The sequence below is a fragment of the Lasiodiplodia theobromae genome (assembly GCF_012971845.1).
Source record: "Lasiodiplodia theobromae strain AM2As chromosome Unknown scaffold_14, whole genome shotgun sequence".
NCBI classification, from domain to species: Eukaryota; Fungi; Ascomycota; class Dothideomycetes; order Botryosphaeriales; family Botryosphaeriaceae; genus Lasiodiplodia; species Lasiodiplodia theobromae.
The window spans coordinates 120,075-143,056 of record NW_023336344.1 but is presented as its reverse complement, the minus strand read 5'-3'; the positions used below and the strand labels follow the sequence as shown (position 1 = coordinate 143,056).

Here is a 22,982-nt window from a genome sequence, read left to right as displayed (position 1 = left end):
AGCTATATGCTTGCAGTGCCGCTGATAAGCGGAAGCTACCCCTCTCTCGCTGAACGGGGCGCCCGCCTTCCCCACTATAGCTACGTATCGTTCCTTAGCGGGGCAATGACGTGCACTGACTCTGTGCGCCCACCATTGACAGCCCACGTGAATCAGTGCAAAAAAGTTTCCCGCCGTCGGCTGTGAGCCCTGCCGATTTCCTTATCCGCGTCTTGCTGACAAGCCGATTACATGCCGCTCGCGCACGTACCACCATCTACCGCACCTGCATTTATAATCCAAGCACAACACCACTCCGCTTGCCCATAGAAGAAGACAAAAGATTCAAAGAAGGGAGACTTTCCTAAAAGAAACATCAGCAGCCATGGCCGACAACAAGATCCACTTTGGCCCTCCCGAGCCGATGATGGACAATGAGAAGCAGATCCAGCGGAACCCGCACCCGGACTTCAAGAGCGTCGAAGCCACCCGCCCGGACTGGGAAGACAAGCCAATTGCATGGTCCAAGACCAAGAACCCGGACTGGAAGCTCGGAGACGGCCCCAATGACGGCGGCGAGAGCCTGAAGAAGGAGCACATCGAGATTGACCCGTACGCCGAGGGCCGCCCCGCCGTCTTCAACTACAAGCTCCTGATCTCCGCCATAACCCCGCGTCCAATCGGATTCGTCGGCACAAGATCAAAAGATGGTGAGGGCATTTCGTTCACGCAGCTTTCCTCCCCAAAAATGTCATGACCATTAACACGGCGGGCCAGGCTCGTCGACCAACCTCGCCCCCTTCTCCTACTTCAACGTCATCAACCACGACCCGCCGCTCTTCATCATCGGCTTCGCCGGCGGCTGGCACCAGGCCAAGGACTCGCTGGCCAACCTGCGCGACAGCGGCGAGTGCACGCTCAACATGATCTCGGAGCACTACATCGAGGCCGCCAACGCCGCCAGCATCAACGCCCCCTTCGGCGTCTCCGAGTGGGCCCTGACCGGCCTGCACCCGGCGCCCTCGTCCGTCGTCAAGGCCTCGCGCGTCAAGGAGGCCGTCTTCTCCGTCGAGGCCAAGCTGTACAAGACCGAGGAGTTCGAGAGCCGCGCCACCCCCGGCAAGAAGACGGGCGTGCTCGCCATCGTCGAGGGCGTGCGCTTCTGGGCCCGCGAGGACGCGCTGAATGAGCAGCAGAACTTGATCGATCCGCAGGTGAGTTGTCCGTTGTTGTTCGCCCCGAGAGTAACGCAGGTGCTGATTGTTGGTGTATAGGTTCTGCGTCCTATGGCCAGGCTCGGAGGCATCTCTTATGGACGCGTTGTCGAGGCTCTGGAGCTGCCGCGGCCAGATTATGAACAGAAGATCAAGTCTGATGATGCGGAGAAGCTGAAGAAGCCGAAAGCCGACGGAGAGTTATGAGAGTTGTCGCCAATTTTCCGAGGTGCAAGTGCTAATTCCTTAGATCTAGATGTGGGAATACCACTGCAGTTATAAGAGTATAAACTGGAAAGAAATGTAGAGCATATATCTCCATGGAAATTTACTGAACAGTGCAGATGAATTGAATTGAACATTGTTGATCCCTGGTCCCCCTAATCAAGCAGTTAAACCACCAGCTTATATGTATTAAAAGTGGTGTGGTAGGTAAGGGGGTTGATCGCGTATTTGCTCTTTTGCGTATAGCAATGAGCTGGCATAAAACTTGGTGTTGCAAAAAAGGCGAAGATGAACAACAATTGAGCGCGGTCATGAAGATAAGCCGCAGTGAGGTTTAACAAAAAAATGAAAGCGAATGGAAAAGGCCAAACTAGCCCTGTGCATCTCCAGAGCCACCATCCTGTGTTTCATCTGAGGCCTCTTATTCTGGGCCCGGATTTGCTTTTGACTACGCGACGCAATGATCGCACTTCCTGACGCGCCAATCGCATTTCTTGGTGTCAGAAGCCGAGACCTAATGGCTGCAGGGCATTGAATTGCGGCGTCGTGTATTTGCAGCCAGCCATTCAGCCGACTGCTTTAATTGAAAATAGCAATCGAAAGAGGGCGTCAGCGGGGACGAGTTTGTGCGGCGTCTAGGCGTAATCAGCGGCGGTTGAGGAGTCGCATCAATCAGTCTCTCCAGGACGGTCGTGCCGTCGGTAGAGTCTTCCGTCGCCTCCTCCTTCTCCTCGCCATTCTCTCGAGCCTTCTCATCGTTTTGTGGCTCTTCTCCATTCGCTTCCCCCTCCTTCTCTTCGTTTTCTTCATGCAGCTCCTGCTCAGCACCCTGCCGCTGTTGCTGCTGCTGCTGCTGCTGCTGCTGCTGCTGCTGCTGCTGTTGTTGTTGTTGCTGCTGCTGCTGATCAGCCACCGAGTTCTCTACCAGCAGCCCATATCCCAGGTACGCTCCCTTACTGACCTCGTCCCGTTTACGTCGCTGTTTTTCGTGCTCGTCCGGACAATCATGGACAAAGTGGCGAGGCGAGGCGCAGTATAAGCAAAGGTTATTAATGAGGCGCCTCTGATACTCCGCATTACTCAGAGCGAGGCCATCGCGGCCGCGCCATTGTTCGCCGGGGGCTGGGGCGGAGGAGGAGGAGCTGATCGGCGCCGCTTGAACGGACGAGGCCTGAACCTGGGCCTGGGGCTGTAACGGAGATTGACGCCGAGTGGCCCACAGGTGATTGTTCGGCCGGCTCACGTATTGAGGAGCCGGCTGGTTGTACGGGCTGCAAGACCATCCGTACTTGGTTGAGTGGGACACCCGCCAATTTTGCTGGCATACTTGCTGCGTGTAGTACATAGATGGATTTTGCTGGAATCCTTGCTGTGTGTAGTACATTTGTGGATTCTGCTGGAAGCCGTGCTGCTGGTGGGACGCTGGCGGATATTGGGGCCTTTGGCATGGGCGGAACTCATCCACAGTCGGCCGGAGTCCCTGTTTAGCAGATCGTCGTTTATAATCCGAGCTGCGAACGATGACAGGTCCCTCGCTAGAGTCGGAAGGTTGCGGGGGATCCGGTCCTGGCTGAGTCTCCTGGGATGATTTTTTAGGGGGAGCTGCTATCATGGGCGTGTTCAGTGGTTCAAAAGCTTTCACCCCCACGTCGTCGTGGGCCAAGCCGCAGGCTGTAAGCTCGTAAGTGGTGCGCATGATGAAGTATCAAAGCTCTGAAGTTCCGAGAGTTCGAAGATCTGACGCTAGAGAGGTAAGTTTTGAGATTTCGAGGCCGAAGACCTAGCACTGGCGAGGTAAAATTTTCTATGTGTGGAGGACCCAGTCACTAATATATTGATATCACGGGTAGAAGTAAAACCAAAAAGGGCCGAAGTCTGCCTATATCCTTGGTTGAATCTATGGAGTACCGTAGTTCAAAGCCAAATTATTCCATTATTTACTCAGCTGTGCCTGCCGGATAAGATTTCGGCCACTCGGAGCTGGTACGGCTTAGGTAGTCACTCAAGTGAGCTATCATGCTACCAAACTATCGATGCAAGCGCCGGGGTCCTGGAGGGTAGATAGCCTCATCGAACCGCTGGCATTCGCACATACGGCTTTACCGTAACATGAAACTGAACGCGCGTATAATCTCCACTGCTCACTACCATGACTACCATAACCATGATTGTGATGGGGTGCTTGCCGCTTATGCATTTGTAACGGTCCAACTCGCAGTTGCTACGTCACGCTCCCACTTCAGACTTCATTCTTGTGTGGTTAGTTGATATACCATAGCACCGTAACACGTTCTCGACATCCGCGTGCTGATTGGGTATATAAGGAGCTCTCTCTTCTAATTCGGGTACTGGGCTTGCGGTACTGGGCCCACGCTGGCCTCCAGCTAGCCCCATGGTGCGGAGAGCTGTCGTGACACGTGCACGCAGGTCTTACGCCGGGAAAGTCAAACAAAGACTCAGGCAGGACTCTGAGAAAATGAAAACGTGCTAGATGGACGATCGAGACCCATGAGCAATTTGGCATTGTCTATATAAACAGCGAATGGACCCAGCAGTAATTGAAGAGGGAGAAACAGAAAGGAGGAACGGAACATACAACTTCCGTGGACCAAGGACTGCGAACGCGAAGCTGAGGTCATTATGCCGGATACTAAGGAAGCGATGAATGAAAACCCTCCAAAGTGCCTAAGCTGTAAGTAGCACATTCAAGGCGAGAGCAACCGCTAATAACGTGGATCCCAGACGTGGTTTTCAACGGCTCGGTAGCGATCCTGGAGGGGCCCACGCAGGATCAAGTAGCTGGGGAGCAAAAGATACCGCCGTTAGCTGCGTCGACGTCCGAGAGGGAAGCTGAGGACTTCAAGGTGCCGATGGGGCAAAGTTGTGGAGAAAAGAGGTGTTAAGAAAGGAGCGAAGCGAAAGTTTGTGCGGCGGCCACGACTTCATTTCGCGAACAACGCGCTAAGGACACGCGCTTCAACCGCGCGTTCCGCTCTCTCTTTCTCTTAATGTACCATCGAAGTCATCAAATGCATACCTGCTCTCTCACATGCGCATTTCTCTTTTACGCTGAGCCTCGTCAGTCATGTGTCTCGGTTAATCAACATCCCGGGTCGCCTCCGCATTCCACGGGCTTGAAGAAAACATTCAGCAGCAGCATCTGCGGCGCGTCGCATGTCTCCCTGTCAGCTATACTGGCCAGTAGATCTGGAACATGATGCTACAGCAAGGGCGTCGCTCTCAGCTTGGCTTCTCGCCTCCGCCGGATTCGGCCTCTTGGTGCATGAGACAACATGCAGCCACGTCGCAATGCAATTCACCTGGTGAAAGAGCCCGGGAAAGCTTGTCGTTTGCGTGAGCAAACCGTCCAAGAAGGAGGCATATCCGGCGATCATTTCTTGCTGTTTCAAAACATCTGCGCTGCCGATTCGTGCGGATACCCCCGCCTTCAAAAATCGCGACTTGTTACACAAACATCTAGTCTGTGCTCACCACCAAGCCCACTGAACTCGAAGCTCACATCACACAGCCATCGCACTGCTTCCTTTCCACATGCTGTTGGAGTATTTGTGCGAACTGTACGGTTGATGTCAGCACACAACAAAAACCTGCAGCTCTTGGCGAGCCTTCTCGCGTTTAGGACCCGTTCTTCCTGACTTGCCGCTGTCTCGAACAGAACCTTTTTTTAAGGCTTCCTCCTAAGCTAATGCGGAAAATGCAGCATTTCTTCGCTGGCATTGTCCCCAAACCTTCTTCGTCATACATTCGCAAATCACACCGGTCCTTCGTTCATGCTTGAACCACCCTGACGACTGCAGCGTGCTAGTCCTCGACACGCCCACTGACCAGCGGACTACTGCCCCTGTCCTTCAGTATGAGCCGGCGCTTGCGTTGAGCAACGATGAACTGCAATACTGCTCGGGACAGAGAGACTTACAGGTGATGTCACATATCACAATTCTTGTACTTCCAACTGACGACGTCGTTGAGCAGGTTCTACCAGGCTGCCATTAATGCCCTCGAGCTTCGCCTCGTTGAAGACGCCCCAGGCTGCGTCGTCCCTCCCGCGGGATTTATCCCACGGCCCTGCAAGGATACGGTTTTGACAGCTCTTGCGCAGCTCGGTGCCTTGCGTCTCAATGTCAACCGGGGCCTAATCTCCTTGCTGGACGGCAGGTACCAGTACATTCTCGCCGAGGCGACTCGCTCACTCTCGCTTCTCCCGGCTATAGAGTCGGACCCGAACGACGATCTATGGCTCGGAAGCGTCATTATACCGCGGAGCAAAGGTGTTTGTGAGCACGTCCTGAGTCTCGGCGATGTCATCCGAGAACCCACCCATGCTCACTCGGACATTCCGGCCGTGATCATCAACGACCTCGCCGAAGACCCACGCTTCGAAAACAGGTCATATGTCCTCGGTGAGCCAAAAGTCCGATTCTATGCCGGTGTTCCCTTACGTAGCCCTTGGGGAACAATCATTGGTGCCTACTGCGTTTTCGGTCACGAGCCTCGAAATGGCTTGCCGCAAGAGCAGCTTCTCGCTCTTCAAGGCATCGCAACATCAGTCATGGCATATTTAGAGACCAGTAAGGCCAAGGAGGGCCACCGAAGGTATGAACAGATGCTGCACGGCTTGACATCTTTCGTTACAGGAGAGACATCCATCCGATCGCACGATGATCTGCAATGCGCCCCTTCGGGACGACCACTTCCAGTCCAACATTATTCCAGCAGTAGCATAAATGCGGGCAGCAGTTCCGAAGATCCAGGAAACCCGACGTCAGATTCAAAAGACATGATGCCTCAGAGAATGCAGAGTCCAAAAGGCAAGAAAAGACCCCGAGTCCTCAGCACGTCTACCGGTACGGCTCGCAAAAAGTCGACAATCAGTCTTCAGGAAACCATGCTACCGTCAGGCTCCAAGGACATGTTCTCAAGAGCTGCCAACATCATGCGGGAAAGTACCGACGTGTGTGGCTGCGTCATATTTGATGCCTCGGTTGCTACTTACGGCGCAGCCATCAATTTGCCCCATGGAAGAGGCTCAGTCGAATCCCGGATAGGAAGTGCCAACAGCTTCTTGAGTGACGCCTCGTCGAACCACCCCCTCGGGAGCGACGAGCCTTCACCACGCGGAGAGCACTTGGGGGTTGGAGCACAAACGTCGGGTTCGGATGGGGATGGCTTGTCTGACAGAAAGATGTGTGAGGTCCTCGGGTTTTCCCTCAAGGATAATGCAAGTACGCCGGTCGACAGCCCCGAAACACTCTGTCCCGATCTTGCCGAAGCAGATCTGAAGAAACTACTAAAGAAGTTTCCGCTAGGACACATATTCAATGTGTCTTTAGCAGGAGACATATCTCCGTCTCATTCGTCCGACAGCCCACCAGAGATGGCTCCCAGCTCAGAAGCCATTGACTGTAACGATTCGACGGCGCGCACGCCAAGGAAACTTCTTGGAAACAAAGAGAGTGGTCTGCTTCAGAAGCTGCTCAGGATCACCCCGGGGGCGAGGAGCATAGCGGTTCTACCTCTTTGGGATTATCAGCGAAATAGATGGTTTGCTGGTTGTGTTTGCTGGACGACGGAACCGAACCGAGTTCTTTATCCAGATGTCGACCTCATCTATCTCCAGGCCTTCGGCAACAGCGTCATGATGGAGCTTTCTCGACTCGACGCCATTGGTTCCGATCGGGCAAAAACCACGTTTGTGGCCTCCATATCGCACGAACTTCGATGCCCGCTACATGGAATACTCGGTGGCGTCCAATTCTTGCAGGATACTCCTCTGGATTCCTACCAATCCGGAATGCTGGACTCCGTGGCTATGTGCGGAAAAACTTTGCTGGACACGATTGACCATGTGCTTGATTTCGCCAAAGTCAACACATTCACGAAGTTGCCTTTGAAAGCCTCTGGCAATCGTCGACAGGAACCAATAGATTTGACGGTGCGCAAAGGCAGCCAAAGCCTAAGTGAACCTGCGAATCTATTTGCGAATATCGACTTGGCAATGCTTACGGAAGAGGTTGTTGAAGCTGTGTTTGCTGGACAGGGCCATCGAGTAGCTCTTATCAGACTCGAGCAGACGAATGATCAGCCTAAGACAGTGAGTAGAACCTTTACATGCACACTTGAAGAAATTAGCTCGAATCTGGTGCTGACTGGGAGTAGTGGCCACCACGAGAAAACTCATTTCAGCCATTTTCTTCAGGGGCAATACCACAAGCAGATAACCTTGACAGAGAGAGCGATAAGGTTGTCCGCTTAGTCTTGGACATTCCACATCGTGAAAGCTGGACTGTTACCACGCAACCAGGCGCATGGAGAAGAGTTGTGATGAATCTCGTGGGTAACGCTCTCAAGTACACAGTGTCTGGGTACATCCGAATTTCGATGCGGTTCAAGCAAAATATGCCCAACTCCCGTCAAGAATCCCAGAACATTGACGTCACATTGACAGTATCGGACACTGGGAAGGGTATGTCAACGGAGTACTTGAAAGGTGGATTATGGCGGCCGTTTTCCCAGGAGGATTCATTCTCACCCGGTACCGGTCTCGGACTGAGCATTGTGCGCCAAATTGTCCAAGGTCTGAAAGGCACAATTGATCTGAAGAGTGAGGTGCAAGTAGGCACCGAAGTGAGGGTTAGCCTTAGCCTTCCGCTCGCGGAGAGCTCGCCAGAACCGGACGACGACGACCGTTATCTTCCGCTTGCTGTCTCTCGAATTCGGAATCGCCCAATATGTATTCTTGAAACAACGGACCCAGATGACCTTGAAGAGTCTATTCCCCCTGTGCGAAAAGGCCGGCACGAACTCGGTGTCGCTATATCAAGAACTTTGAAAGGATGGTTCGGAGCCGATGCGGTAGTCTCGAGTCTGTTGACAGCGCTCTCCGCAGATGTGGTCATTTGCCTCGAACCCCAGCTGGACTTCCTTTCGACTTTGAACGGTATCACATCGCCAGAGAAGAAGCCGCTGGTCATATTCATCGTTTTGCACGCTGCCGAGGCAACAAAGCTACGGTCCGATCCACGTATTCACAGCAGCGAGCTCACTGTTGATATAATTACTCAGCCGTAAGTACCACACCAAGAGCATACTGCACGGGCACTTCTGCAGGCAGGCTGAACTGGCTTCACTACAGGTGCGGACCACGCAAATTAGCAAAAGCGCTCACCCAAGATCTGGACCAGCGGGACCAGCAAATGCCTTTGACCATCACACCCTTGGCTTCTCCAACACAGGGTATGCCAGGGGAAAGCTCTCCATCCAGGGAGTGGAAGAGCCCGAACTGGCTTCCGACGCATCTTGGAAACACTCAATCCAGCTTTCGCACACGGTCAAATTCGTACGAAAAGCCGCCCTCGAACACACGTATTCCTCGCTAACGGAGAAAAAATGGCTCAGTATCCTCGATCCCGATACGATACCACGGACTCTTGTCGAGAGGCATGCCGCCAGCACATCCATACACGAGCCGCCGACCCCCAATCATCTGCGCATACTGCTGGCAGACGGTAAGATCCAGGCGGCCTTGACAGCTCCCCTTTCCGATCTCGACTAACCCGTCCGATAGACAACCGAATCAACCTCTCAGTAAGTAGAGCTACCAGAAGCGCAAGGATCGAGCTCCAAGAGCACCCCGGGGGTGATTTGGGGAATCATTCGTTAACGTCCGCACCAACAAACAGCTCCTCACTGCCTTCATGCGGCGCTACAACTTCGACTTCCAGGAAGCCATGAACGGCCTGCAGGCCGTCGAGACGTACAAGCGAGCAGGCGGGCAATTTGACTACGTGTTAATGGGTACGCGTACATCCACTTCCCCCCACCCCTCCCCCTCCCATTACATCTAACCACAATAACACAGACCTCACCATGCCAGTCATGGACGGCATGGCCGCGACGCGCGAAATCCGGCGCCACGAGCAGCGCGAGGGCTTGCCGCCGACGGTCGTCATCGCCCTGACGGGGCTGGCCTCGGCCGCGGCGCGCGTCGACGCCCTCAGCAGCGGCATCAACTTCTTCCTCACCAAACCGGTCAAGTTCCAGGCCCTGCACCAGATGCTCAAGGGCGCGGCGGCCGGCGGCGCCATGGGTCCGCTGCAACCGCCATCGTCGTTGTCGCCGCCGTCGTCGTCGTCGCCGCCATCGGCGCCCCCACCCCCGGCGCAACCGCAGAAGAGGGCGTCGGATCAGGGGATTGGGGATTGATTAGCGGGGGGAAAGGGGAAAGGGGAGAATGGGGTATGGGGATGTGGGGATGAGTATACTTTGGGAAGAGGGACAATAGTGGGCGAGTGAAAAACATGGAGCCATGGGGAAGGTAGTGGACTGGACCGGACCGTCTTTTTCGTTGGCTTTTCCAAGACCGGTACGCAGGCTTGCGTGGAGTAGGGGGAGTTTGCGGCGCGCATTGCAACACAAGGTAGGAAGCGCAGCATATGGTTTTGGCCCGGAGCGTGCGATAAACGCTAAGCTTCTTCGATTTTTGCTTTTTTTTCTTGTTGCCCTTCTCGTTTCACTATTCGGCATTTTCCTTTTCTCTCTCATGGGACCATTGTAGATGGTAGTCATCAGTCCAATCCGGTTCCTTTTAATGATACAGTCAGATTTTCGGCACTTGCGTGTGTGTGTGTGTGTGTGTGTGTGTGCTGACAGGGCAAAGTTTCATCGTTCCCTGGATCCCGGACCCATTGTTTCGGCCGTCCACGCAAAGCACGTACGTGGCTTTCTCCGATTTGTTTTTCTTTTCCCCCCATGGGTAGGAGAAAAGAAAAAAAGTAAGCTCTCGGGCCACGGGTACCGAAGTTCACCTCCTAGTAGAAGATTTTTCGAGAAGAAGAAAATCGCTCTCGTTTCAGCAAGGTGGATCCTCACCTTCCACCTAGGAACGGTACGGCTAGCTCGGTCCCAGCAAAGGTCACGTCACATGTGTGCGACGGGCGTGTGCACGCGCGAGTGGTACCAAGTACCAAAGCTTGAGGCTGACGTTCTCCTGTCTCCGGACGGGAATAACTTAAGGGAAAAACCAAAAACCTAAAAAGACGGACGTACGTGGCTGATGCTGGTTGCTTGCTGCTGATGTCTGATGCTGATTGCTGACGATGTCACTGTATCCCAATAAGAAAAAATGATGAGTAGTAGTAGTAGTAGTCCTGATGACGAGCCATGGCCAGCTACCTCGCAGTGCTTGACTGTTCAGGAATCCCCGTGTCTCATGTACCACCACTGTCCCAGGCACCAAGGCAGCCAAAGCAGGCAGGCAGGCACTAGCGGTGGTACTAGGAGCAATTAGAAATCTGACATCAAGGAGCCGAAATGCACACTTTTTTTTCAGCCTCAGGCAGCAACCGTGGTACAGGACCGTGGCGCGGGTCCCATGGCAACGAAACGACGACGACCACGACGAACAACAGCAGCGGCGCAGCAGCCGGCGCAGTCAAGGGACTCTCTTTTACCGTGGTGGTACGCAGGGACCTACCCACCTACCTCTTTGCTCCTTTCTGGGCAGAAATTTCCCCTTTCTGTGGGTTTGACACAGAGACATGAAAAATGCAAGCCGCCCACGGAAGCAGCAGCAGTGATGGTCAGGTACCAGGGTACATAGCCAGCCCTCTCTTCTCCATGGTACAACACGGCTACGCGCAGCTCACCGCCGAGGGTGGAAATGAGGAAAAGAGAGAGAAAGAGAGGGAGAGAAGACGTGGTTCAGGTACCGCGGCAGGGGTGCGACGTGACTTAGGGCTCGCACCTTTTTCTGTTTACACCGGCCCCGTCGGCGCCGCCGCCGCCGCCTGCCTGCGGCGCGCGCGGTCGTCCTTGATGCCTGAAAACCTGTGTGTCCTGTCTGTGATCGCTGCCTGGCTTGAGCCAACAAGCAGGGTACCAGTCGTGGTACATACCGATGCCGGTTCGGTAGCAGTGCGGCGCATCATGTAGTAGTAGCCCAGAACTCGCATCTGCTTTTCGTATCCTTTTTTTTTCTTTCCTTGCCTTCTTCCTTTCCGCAGGCGGGTGGGGTGATTGGGTAGTAGTAGATGCGCGTATGGGCGCGCGTGCGACACGAGAGCGAGAGCGAACGCTCGTTTCTTTTCCCTTTTTCCATGATTTTCGACGGCGCCATGTGGGTGACGGCGGGTAAGCGTAGTAGGCCCTACCGAGGGAGTGGGTTTGTGGAACGTCGAGGGGTCGCGGAGGCTTATTGGTTTGGACGAGATGAGGAATCTTGTCTCTGAGACGCTCTCGCTTCTGGAATCGTGAATGAACCACGTCGAGTGAAACGGTAAACATCTGAGGGAGCAGTGAGCGTCGAGGGTTTTGTAAAATCAGACCAGAAGGAAGTGAACTTGGCCTGAAGGAGGTTTACGTCGTGCGACACATTGCCGAATATGGGAGCGAAATTGTCCTGAAATTGAAAATTATACGTTATGTTATCCTACTAATCTACGGTATTTCGTACCTTTCGCGCGGCCGTTTATTCATCCGTTGCATCGAGTACGCTGCGCTTACGTGCGCCCATGTAATCGCAGGCCGCAAATGGCGGGATAGGCCTCTGTACAGAAGAAAGGAACGAGAGAAAAAGGACCGGGTCGCGGCTGGCGAAAACAGAGGAAGAATCAATCCATCGATATTGTGCACCAAACACCTCGTATCCCATCCAAACCCAGGAAACACCAATGAATGCCATCCCGAGAAACGTAACCGGCATGAACTCCGTCCGAGATTGCTTAGAAGAAATGACGCTCGCCTAGTAGCGTTTCATGCGTTTTAGCGAAACTGCCCCAGCTCGATCTCTTGCCGACGCTCTTCTCTGCTCTTCGCTCTCGGTTCGCCCCCGCCTGACCGATCATCCGTTCTCCCTCTTCTGCTGTCGGTTGAGTTTGAGTATCCGTGGCCGTAGCTTCCACTTCTCGTCCTGGTACTGGCATAGTATTCGTGCAGCGCTTGCGGCGGGCTCATCGGGATGCCGCGGCTGTTGGAATGGTGATGTTGATGTCTCATGGAGCGGTTACGACGGGCATTGGGGTTGTTCTCGCCATCGGATTCTTCACCATACGGCAATTGGATGCGGAAAGTGCTCTGGCTGGCATCTGGCGAAGGGCCGGGATCCTTGTTCATCAGGAGCATGGCCATCTGCTGGTTGACCAGATCGTCTTCAGTGAGCGGCATGTTGTGCTGCTCAGGCGGCGGAGCATAGAGGGGCGAAACGCGCTTGACACTTGGAAACATGTTCGCGATCCAGTTCTCGTAGTAGGTGCTGTTGTGCTGCCACATGTTGTTGGATTTGGAGCTCAGTTGGGTGCGCAGCTGCGCAATCCGACGGTTGGTGAGGACGAGGAAGACGCCGTAAAGGACCGTCATGCCGCCAGACAGCGCGACGGCTATCACGGAAGCGCGATTCCACGTGAAGTGCTCAAAGACCAGCCAGTTGTAGAAAACAGTCAGCAGACCGAGGGCTGAGGAGGCCAGCGCGGGCATGAATATGGACTCGGACTGGAAGATCATCGACTTCACGGCGAAGCAAAGGAGGACGGTAAACGAGTATCCGGCAACAAGCAGGGCGACGACGAGGATGGTCAGGACCTGGGGCTCGCATCGTAGCTGTGGTTGGGGCTTGTCTTCGGGATTTTCGATTTGGAAAAGCGGAGGTACGATAAGGTAACTATGCGACCGACAGCGTGAGCAAGCGAAGGCCAAACACACGAGCTTCGCGAAGCACTCACCCTCCCAGAATCATCCACGAGGCGAGGAGCGCAATAAGGCGCCAGTACCACTGGAAGCTGTCAGTACGGCGCAACGAGGCTACGGCGGGATACGCACGGCGATGGTGTAGTGCTCATTGTTCAGGTCGCTGACGGTCATGTACTGGGTCTGCTCCTTGCGCGCCATGATGGCGACCGGCGTTCCCGAGTTCGCAGGTGCTGGACGGTCGGGAGCGCAGTGCTCGCAGGTTTATGGCGCTATGCCCATGCAGCGCGAGGTTCGGCAGTTCGGCGACGATCGGGCAAGGCGGGAGGAGCAGTTTTAGCAGGAAGGATTCGCTAGGTCGAGGCTGAGCTTGGTAGGCGCACGTTGGCTCGGACGGATTGCTACGCGTGTTACGAGGCGGATGAAACGGAGAGGCCCAGGATGTGCGCGGCGGCGGGGGGTGATATGGAGGACGGGCGTGGCGCACGCAACGAGGGACGAGTAGTGAGGCGCAAAACGAAAGTCAGATGGCTGAGGGTGAGGGATGCTTGCGATGAAATACGACGCGCAGGCAGCGGCCGGCTGAGGCTGAGAGCGATCCTTCGAAGCGAACGGCTTAGCACATCAACGGGCGGCAATGGCCCACAGCAGGGCAGATCGATACTGCAGCGCGCGTGGAAAATTGCAGCGAGTCGTGCGAGATTGCGGATCTGGGCTGGGCCTGGTCTCGTGCCGCGCCGACTGTCGTGCCTCATCGACTCTGCTGCCAACTTCTCCACGATAACCGGCGGGAGGAACGCGCGGGTGGGCCGTAGCCGGGTTAGCGGACGGAGCTGCAGTTGGCCAGGCAGTCCAGCCACAACGGCGCAGCCAGATGATCGCGGCAGCGCGCAGAGTACAGCGCGGACGGGCCACTTTGGGGCCGCGGCTCAGCTGCGCGTCGGGCATTGTGCTGCGAGCGCGCGCCTGCGACTGCGACTGCGACGGCGACGGCGACGGCGGGCGCTGCGACGGCGACTGAAGCTGCAGCCGCGCGCGCTGAGACTCGGCTGCCTTGGCTCCCCCGCCTGCCACGCGCGCGTGGGCTGGGCCGAGTCGGTCGGTGTAAGCGGAGCTGCGGGTGGTGACCGCGCATACAAGCTGCGCCCCGCCGCCTCAGGACCCAGTGCCTATGACGACGCCGCGACGCAGGGACGGCTTCCAAAAATGGCTGCCACGACCCCACCAAGCAGCTCCTCCAGACACAGCCCGCGAGTGCACTACATCCTGCAGTGCCCGAATGTCTAAGGCAAACAAGTCGCCCGGCAGTGTCGTCGAGCTGCCATCACCGGCAGTAGTGCTGCGGCATCCATTCTTTGGGCAACCAAGATCCGGGTCAAGCCTAAGGCGCCGCCAGGCACCCCGCCCGCCCAAGCTCACCACCACAGAAGCTTCCGCCGGTGCTGATCTGCCCACCCGTCCACCTAATGCCGCCGTCGCTGCTAGCGCCCTCTGCCCTTTCTCAATCAGGACTCAGCAGCCCTCTCACATGCCTATACGCCTTCTTCGCTGCCCTCATTCGCCGTGTATGACGCAACGCGTCACTGTCGCTCTATTTTGTCGTGCGCTAACAACTTAAGGCAATGCATTTCAAATTCTGTCCATTTGCCATCGCCTCAGCCCTGTAGCTCTTGCCATGTCTCTGGCTTCTCCATTTCCGCTTTTCTGATTCATCTATTCTTGTCCCCTATTTCCGGCTCTCGCAGGATCGAGTTCTGACCTATTTTCTTCGATTGTGTGCGAGAGAGAGAGAGAGCCTTGCGGGACAAAGCTCGCCCATCGGAAGCCCCGAGCTTCTTGCACACCGTTTGTGCCACCTCCGCCCCATCGACCCATCCATACAAAGCCAATTGAAAGTCCAGCGAGTGCCGCGTCAACGAGGCTGGGCCGTCGGCCGAAGGATTTCGTGCGCAATATATCGTCATATCGATCGAAGCAGACTGCTGCTTCCTGCGAACTCGACCTTAAAGCCAACAAACCTCATAAGGCTGTGGCCCCATGGCCCCCGTCTATCTTTGAAAGAGCAGAAGGAAACAACGATTCAGTTCTCGCCGAAAAATATGAAGATAGGAGATGTAATAACATCGTCCCTTATCGGCTGCGGTACCGTCCTCTTCCCGTGCGTGCGCGAGCGCCGCCGCGCCCAGGCCGAACGCAGGCGTGAATACGCCGCCAACTTCACACTGTTGAAGTTGGAGAACGAGAAGCGCGTTAATCAGTTAAGTGCCTTCTCTGCCCAGCAGCAGAAACAACAACAACAGACACCGCCACCCAACTATCAGGAGACAGAGGCGATGAGAGAGAAGAGTATGGATGGTGATGACAATGATGGAGGGAGAATGGAAAGGGTCACGGAGGAGGAAGAGGAGGCTAGAACGGATGATGATGATGGTAAGCAGGCACGATATCGAGGGGTTAGGAGAAGCATGCCCGTTAGTCGGAGGGACTGGGCTGCTGTTACGACTGTGCCAACACCAGCATTGGGCTCGACAACAACCTCACCGGTCGTCACATGACACCGCAAGGTCCTCATTTCTCACAAGTGGTGCGGATGAGGGTGAGTGACGACGACAGTAAGTGAGGAGGCCATGGCGTGATCATGCTGTTCAGCAGAGCGGTGTATGCATTTTACTTTTCGCTTTTTCGGCGCCATTTGCGCATTTACAGTAAATCGTTCATTTTGTTGAGCTAATAGGGGAAGAGTGTCCGTGGAGAGGTGGAAAGAGATGGACAGGAGCTAACGCGTGATGTTCGCATGGACGTTTCACTTCACCTATTGTTGGAATACATGAAACACTTTACCACGCTTAGGCATTCGTGCCTAACTTTGGCGGAAAAGTCGCCAGTTGCTGTTGCACAAGTGGTATTCAGTTGCCTGATAACACGTGAATGTATATGTCCTTATTACATCTCCCATTTCCAAAAGCCATCTGTGCTTACATGTGGAGGATTCATGCGGTTCTGCATCACTGCCACCTTATAACATCCCTCAGTTATACAATAGCCGACCGATTCGCTCGAAGCGCTAACCCAGAAGAGAAATTCTGACCTCGTCCCCTCACTTGGCCACCTTGGCCAAAAATAAAGACCTTCCCGGTTCCCCACGCACGTGACGACATTGAGGTTGTGCAAACCCGCATATTTTTGGTGGGCTCGCGATATTCATCTTCCTTTTTTATTTCCGCCGAGGGATCCCCGTCTCCACACGACGGGTCTCGGGAGCGTTCCGAACGGGGACAGCCATGCACCGGAAAGAAAAAAGCCAGAGCCACTGGCTCGGTGCAAATGCGGTTCGGATCTCCACCTTCACACGGAAGGGGTAGGAGGAGGGGGGGAAAGAAAAATGGGGTGGGCCCGTCGTCGGGTTTAGCCTTGTGCCGACAGCCTTCGGGGAATAGATTAGTATTGATAACGATTGCGCCGCCCGTCTCCACCCCGCCCTCGTGCCAATCGTTATGCTTCTTGTGACTGTGGAAGTCCCGGCAAAAGACAAATTACGAAGCCGATTACGAACATTATTGTTTCCCCTTTTGACCGTGATGGTTGATAGGACTCCGTGCTCTTTTGGCCTGAGGATTCTCGCTTTCCACCGCGCTAGCGCTTTTCTTCCCGCCCACAGTGGCGAATCTAAAATTATAAGGTTGAAGCCCTCAGGGCTCTAACCAATGCACGAAGAGAGTGCATCGTGTCTGGTATTAGTATATGTGGTAGTAGTAGACGTATCGTGAGTTGTAATAAAACAAAGGAGAATAAGGCAAAAAAACAAACGAAGGAAAAAGGGAGGGGGAAGCACTTCTGGCGTGCTTTCCATGACCATTGGTATAAGAGCCCGCAAAAATGCAAAAAAAAAAAAGAAAAAATCCCATGAAATTCCACCTCTTGCTTCCCAGTTTCAAAACCCTCCCTGAAAGGACTACGCCGTGAAGCGCCGCGACTCCAGCATCTCTTTTTCCCAGAAAGAAGATCTTTCTCTTGTGGTCGTTTCTCTTTAAAAAGGGAGGCGTATTCGCGTTCAAACCAGGCTATCATCCGAATTTCTGCCCCCTGTGCTCCTCTCATCTATCTTCGACGGCTTCCGCCCGTGCGATTTCGAGCCTGCGTGCTGATGCCAGCTCGTGTGGGGGTAGTTGGCGTAGGCGTTCGGGCTCGGCTCGGCGGGCTCGCTGACATGCGTCACCTGGACGCTCTTGCTGATGTGGATGTCGCTGGCCGAGTGGGTGATGATGTGCTCGTCGCTGCCCTTGTCGCTGTCGTCACGCCACGTCTTGTTCGTCGCATCGCCGCCCGTCACGATGACCGTGGCGGTGCCGCCTGCGAGCGTGTCCGGCCGGAGCGTGTCCATGTGGTGCGAGTACGAGTCGGAGCGCAAGTAGCCTGCTCCCGATCGGTGCGAGCTGGGGCCTCCGAGGTTGTTGCCGTAGCTGCCGTAGTTGCTAGTCTTGTGGGGCGTCGACAGACCGGTGCGGTGAAGTACCTGTTGCAGCAGCGGCCGCAACGTGGCGATGCATGCGGCTATCATGCCGATGCCCGGTTCGATGGTAGACCAGATGGCAATGTCGGTAGATTCGTCTGTGGAGAAAGGAAGGAGTGGCGCTCAGGTTAGCGGAAAGGGTCCCGTGTGGGGAGTGGAGCTGTATGATGTAAGGTGGTGAGGGCATGCGTACAGAGGAAGTCGTGAGTGGCCTTGAAGCCCTTGATGTATGGCATGCGAATGAGCGTGGCCGTGCTGCCGACGGCTGCGAAGGCGAGAATGCCAACGACGACTAGTTTGGTTCTCTTGTTCATCTGGAGGTCGTAGACGATGAAGCCAGGAAGAATGCCTGCACGTGAAGTAGAAAGTCAGTTCAGATGATCACGCCATCCGCGTTGGTCTGTGGACTGACCGAAGACCCAGTCGGACAGCGATCCGAGGGCTGCAGCGCCGTAGGAGATGCCCTCAATTGCATGGATGGGGAGACAGTGCTCATTGTTCGGCTTGATGGTCCAAAACGAGGAGACGGGATTGCACTGAAAGATGAAGACGAAGAAGTAGGCAACACTCAGAAGGATGTTGGAGACGTTCATGACATAGATGGTGAGGATGTGGGCCCTTTTGACGGCGATGCGGAGAAGGAACAGACCCTGGCGATCAAGCGAAGGTTAGAATTCGCCACTGTGGTGTTGGGGTTCGCTTCAATTTTTTTCTGCTTACAACTGAACACTTCAACGTGCACGTCGCAGAGGTATAGAACAGTTCACAGAACCACCAGTACCTGGCAATGGAGTTAGCATAGGCGGCTGTGGAGACAGTGTGGGCTGGGTACCTCAAAGCCCGCATCCTGTTCTCTGCAGTAAGGTCCTTGTCGTAGCGACCAGTGCCATAGGCGACGCCTCCCAGCTGGCAGATCAGGTAGCCGGTGAAGAGCAGTAGGGCAGCAACCATGGACCAGTCATCGGTACCAAAGGATTTGATCAGGTATGCTCGCGTATAGACGCGCAGCATCATGAAGATCCATGTTAGCGAGAAGAAGGCGACGTTGACGGCCAGGACCTGCCCGCTTCGGTCCTCCATCAGTCGTTCGGGGGGCAGTTGTGCGGAGAGATGTTCGGGCGACAGACAGCTAGCTACATGCCTAAGGGTCAAGGCGGCGGCAGAGGGTAGTTATCGATCAGTCATCAGGAGGCAGGGATGGCGAATGGGGGCGCCGCCTGGTGAAGCAGAGTGGAGCGCAGGTTTACGTCCTGGTGGAGAGAGCACTCCTACGGGCCAGACCTAGAACGGTAAGACAGGCCGGAGGCGTTCGGGCTCACCGCGGAGGATGAAGATCGACAGCCAGCTCTTCCATGCGTCCGATGGCCCAGCTGTGGCCTGGGTTGCGCCATCACCCTTAGGCGAGCGCCAGGAGTGCGTCTGGCGGGCCCCATCTCGCAGGTACAGGTTTGCTGTGAGATCGATGGGACCGTGTACGTAAGGTGGGTGCGGTCTGTTGGCGACGGCGGGCGAAGGGTCGCAGTTGATGCAGATCGCCGTGGACGGGTTTCGAAGGGCGCCACACCCACACCCAAGGGGCGACCGAAGCCTTCCGGGACCACCGCTTGAACTTCGCTTCGTCGCAAAAGGAAGAGTGGCTTGGCGCGCCGATGCCGTTTGCGCACGTAGGGACTTGCTAGAGCTGTCAAATTCTTCGAACTAGGCCAGGTTCCCGCACGCTCGCCATCGTGCAGTCGGCCCATCGTCTGGAAACGCCGGAACAGCCGGGCGGGCGAGAGCCGGAGCGCCGTTACGCTAGAAGGCGTCGGTAGTTTGCGAAGAGAACCGCTGCCGGGGGAGCGGTGACGGCCGACGCGGCCCCGGTTGTTTCCCGCAGCTTCTTCTTCGCAGTGAGCTGGAGCAGGGGTCGTGCTTGGCGGCTGCCTCGGCCCGGGCGAGCACACGATCCACTTCCACGTGGAAGAGCCAGTCGAAGAACACCGAGAGAGAATGTGCTGACATCTCGATCGGCCGGAACCGCGCAGGTGCTGGGAAAAAGCACGCCGCTCCCAACTTCCGTCTCCGCCCGCCCCATCCCGGCGCCGGCCACGCCCGCCCGCCGCGTGCCTGGCCTAAAGTAGCCCGTCCTGTCAAGCACAGGCAACGACTCGTGCATCTCCGCAATACGACTCGCCGTGTCGGATCTGCACCTGCAATGCAAATCATGAGTTCACACTCTATTCGAGCTACGCTCTAGAACATATAAAGGGGCCTTCTCGATTCCTGGAAAAGCAGCCCAGTTCCCACTGCTTTTGATTGGCGCACGCCCGCCTACTAGACCAGCCCTCACCTTGTTTCCAATTACCCGATTGAGTCAAAAGCAAAAGCAAACCACCTTGAATGTCCGCTTTCGGAAGTCGCGGCGGTAATAAACCACCGAGTCTAGTCGCGCCACAGAATTTCCTTTCATAGCGCATAGATTTGCACACAACAGTTGCCTGTAACTGCCCTGGCACGGGCTCTGTTTTCCGACTCGACTTATGTTTCGACAACACGTGGTGGTCCGATGCAAATAGAAATTGCCTCATTAGCCCGAGGGGCTCACTGACGTGGCTGAGGCGTAATTATTATCTCCTATAGACTTCGCACCGCTGTTTTCAGATGCGCCCACCATTTGCATCTTGCCCATCTCGCACGCATCGATCTCTTCGTCCTGTGTGCCTTCGAGAAGCTAATTCCCCACAAGGGTCATGGTAGCGTCATCCGCTACGCCTACCGCGCACGGAGTCCCAATCGGCATCTCTGGGCCGAACCGACAGGGTGCGCCCATTAGCTTATGTCCAAAGGAGCTCCCTCCGTAACAACCCTTCGTCGCGCCTATTGCCGCCTTTGCTCCAGTCCGTGTCTGAGACGGACAGATGTCCGTTACATGTGTGATGTGGGGGCTGTTTGTGTCTTTTTGCTGGTGATTGTCACTCTAGACCCTCAATATTATGCCCGGGGTTGTCGGAGTGGTCGTGGTCCTCCACAGAAGAGTCCTGTCTGGCATGGATTCGACTGGCATTCTCATCGATGTCATCGAAGTCTTGAGACGCGCCACTAGCATTGTCGGCGAACGTAATGCCCTCCGCATTGCGAGTGGAGGGACTCGAGCCATCTGCGATCCCCGTAGTTACCGGTGTTTCGGAATCCGCCGAGTACAAGGTTGACTCGCTCCACTCACACAACTCGTCCCAATCCTCTTCATCCTCCACATCCTTCCTCTGCTCATCACAATCAAGGATGTCGACCTTCTGACTAGAAGAAGCATTGATATCGCCATCGTCCGGCCCAACTGCGATTCGCCCGTTCTCCTTATCATTCGCCACCTCCTCACCTTTTTCTCTTTCGTTCAGCCTTTGCTTCTTCCTCCGCAGGTCTGTCTGCTTCCTGCTCTCATGTCCCTCCACATCATCCTTCTCGTCTTTTCGCGCAAACGTGGTGAAATCTACGTCGGCGATATTGACCCATGACCGACGACGCTTAGGTGGACGTCCATACTGTACGAGCTTATCAGAACGGAGGCGTTTGGGAACAGTCCACGGGTCCGGCGTTTTAGACCTGAAGGTGCCCATCTCCTTCGCGGCTTCGACGTAGATGCTGTAAGTCGAGACCGCGCTTATGGTGCGACTATGAGGAGCCAGCGGAGGGCTACGAGGCGACGTTATTATGCTTTTCCGCCTCGTTGCGGATGCAACCATTGCAGAGGAAGAGCACATACCTTGAAGGCGGGCGTATGCGCGGAGACATTCTGCGAACGTGGAAGACCTCGAGGTGGACGTTGCCAGGAATCTGGCGAAGAAGTATTCCAGGCTATTCTTGTCGGCGTCGTGAAGAAGTATGTGCTCGTGCGCAGTTGTTTAGGGCCTCAGGTTGAAGAGCTATAATGGCCTGCTAGCGGATGCGACAGCTATTTTTACAGGGATGGCCAGTTGACAGTCGGAAATATATATGGTGCTAAGGTGAGTGACCTCGACCCTGACGATGTAGGGATGGAGAACACAAGACACAATGGAGTGGCGCGTAGAAGAGAATGGCCCAAAGAAAGGTTAGCAAAGTAATCTGCTGGGACGCGCCTGAGACGCGTCTTGGGTGAAGTCCATCGAAGGAAGCTACGGCAGAGCTGCACGTGTGGCTCTCCACATGGCAGCACCCATCTTATCACCTAGGCGACCCGGTCCAGAGCTGTCCCGGATAGATACGATCAAACTCACAGAGAGAACGACTGTGCCAGGACTTGCTGAGGTGGTATTGGGGTATCTAAAACCACGCTCTTGACCCATGTCCAAATTACTTCCAGAACGCCATGTATCGCTTTCCGTACCCGTCAGCTTTTCAAATACTGGCTGCAAGATTCCTTACCTTCTTCCCAACGCCGCAAATGCACTGAAATACGAAGCAGCCCTGACCCGCCTCGCGTTCGGAGGATAGACCAGATCCGCAGCTGTTCTGCCATCACTCTCACTATGAGTGGATCAAACATCACCGCATGACGGGCGGCCGGCCCTCCTTGTTCCATTTGACTCTGCTACACAGCCAGTCGACCGCCTCTTTGACGCCGGACCCTGTCAGCGCACTGCATGGTAGAACGCGGCTGTCCCTGACGCTCCCTCCCTTTTCACCCTCGAAGACCTTGCGCACCAAGCCCTCCTTAATTTTCACCGTCTCCACGCAATCCTCACGATCCTGTTTATTTGCCAACACCAGCAGCGGCACACCTTCCGTTTCCTCGTGTTGCAGGACATCTTCGAGCACTAGGCGGCACTCCTGCAAACGGCCGTCCGTGTCGTCTTCCTTGCCATCGACCAGGTTCGCGAGATCCGAGTCGCCAATATCGGTACTATCGATCACAAAAACAATGGCGTGGCAGGAGGAGTAGTAGCTCTGCCAGAGGCCGCGCAGCGAGTGCTGGCCGCCGACGTCCCAGATCTTGAGGTACATGTCGGGAAGGGTGATGGTCGAGACATTCTGGCCGACGGTCGGGACGGTCTTGAGCTTCGGATGGAGGTTGTTGGAGTGGATGGCTTTTATTTGTTCGAGGAGCGTGGTCTTGCCGGCATTATCGAGACCTAGCAGAAGGATGGAGTATTCTGTGGAGTACAGCTGTTAGTTTGTAGATCGCGGGGCATTGCAGCGAAGCCAGGGAGTGCGAGCACCTTCTTTGCTCGTCGCGTAGAGGTACAAGCCTTTCATCAGATGATACATGATGGGCGGGGGTTGTCGCTCAGGGTGTGCGGCGACAGCGTGGTGTATATGAGGTGCAAAAGTGGACGCGCGTGCCCTCCGCGGGAGCTCAGAGAGTGATGTGGTTAGATGGCGGGCCTAGGCACCCCCGG

General features: G+C 55.3%; 7 protein-coding genes across 7 annotated transcripts; 2 read left to right on the top strand and 5 right to left on the bottom strand.

Annotated features, from left to right (window-relative positions):
- Window positions 1–364: 364 nt before the first annotated feature.
- On the top strand, window positions 365–1,400 carry LTHEOB_5110 (Flavoprotein oxygenase; the record flags this gene model as incomplete). The annotated part of the gene is made up of 3 exons (XM_035514220.1): window positions 365–689; window positions 757–1,193; window positions 1,254–1,400. 3 exons carry the CDS (start codon window positions 365–367, stop codon window positions 1,398–1,400), a joined length of 909 nt encoding a protein of 302 aa, XP_035373978.1.
- Window positions 1,401–1,932: 532 nt separating this feature from the next.
- LTHEOB_5109 (uncharacterized protein) lies at window positions 1,933–2,802 on the bottom strand (the record flags this gene model as incomplete). Its single annotated transcript, XM_035514218.1, has 1 exon — window positions 1,933–2,802. One exon carries the CDS (start codon window positions 2,800–2,802, stop codon window positions 1,933–1,935), a length of 870 nt encoding a protein of 289 aa, XP_035373977.1.
- A 2,517-nt stretch (window positions 2,803–5,319) lies between these two features.
- Window positions 5,320–9,641, top strand: LTHEOB_5108 (GAF domain-containing protein; the record flags this gene model as incomplete). Its single annotated transcript, XM_035514217.1, has 10 exons — window positions 5,320–5,357; window positions 5,412–6,007; window positions 6,074–6,661; window positions 7,034–7,530; window positions 7,788–7,902; window positions 8,326–8,503; window positions 8,835–8,944; window positions 9,004–9,023; window positions 9,119–9,233; window positions 9,298–9,641. 10 exons carry the CDS (start codon window positions 5,320–5,322, stop codon window positions 9,639–9,641), a joined length of 2,601 nt encoding a protein of 866 aa, XP_035373976.1.
- A 2,556-nt stretch (window positions 9,642–12,197) lies between these two features.
- Window positions 12,198–13,319, bottom strand: LTHEOB_5107 (Peroxisome proliferator-activated receptor gamma coactivator-related protein; the record flags this gene model as incomplete). The annotated part of the gene is made up of 3 exons (XM_035514216.1): window positions 12,198–13,092; window positions 13,154–13,203; window positions 13,251–13,319. The coding sequence occupies 3 exons, from the start codon at window positions 13,317–13,319 to the stop codon at window positions 12,198–12,200; spliced, it is 1,014 nt and encodes a 337-aa protein (XP_035373975.1).
- Window positions 13,320–17,169: 3,850 nt separating this feature from the next.
- LTHEOB_5106 (Integral membrane protein) lies at window positions 17,170–18,708 on the bottom strand (the record flags this gene model as incomplete). The annotated part of the gene is made up of 5 exons (XM_035514215.1): window positions 17,170–17,726; window positions 17,822–17,977; window positions 18,041–18,278; window positions 18,349–18,409; window positions 18,461–18,708. 5 exons carry the CDS (start codon window positions 18,706–18,708, stop codon window positions 17,170–17,172), a joined length of 1,260 nt encoding a protein of 419 aa, XP_035373974.1.
- Window positions 18,709–20,579: 1,871 nt separating this feature from the next.
- Window positions 20,580–21,396, bottom strand: LTHEOB_5105 (uncharacterized protein; the record flags this gene model as incomplete). The annotated part of the gene is made up of 3 exons (XM_035514214.1): window positions 20,580–20,764; window positions 20,831–21,276; window positions 21,368–21,396. The coding sequence occupies 3 exons, from the start codon at window positions 21,394–21,396 to the stop codon at window positions 20,580–20,582; spliced, it is 660 nt and encodes a 219-aa protein (XP_035373973.1).
- Window positions 21,397–22,128: 732 nt separating this feature from the next.
- Window positions 22,129–22,851, bottom strand: LTHEOB_5104 (Ras GTPAse; the record flags this gene model as incomplete). Its single annotated transcript, XM_035514213.1, has 2 exons — window positions 22,129–22,736; window positions 22,803–22,851. The coding sequence occupies 2 exons, from the start codon at window positions 22,849–22,851 to the stop codon at window positions 22,129–22,131; spliced, it is 657 nt and encodes a 218-aa protein (XP_035373972.1).
- Between the last annotated feature and the right edge of the window lie 131 nt (window positions 22,852–22,982).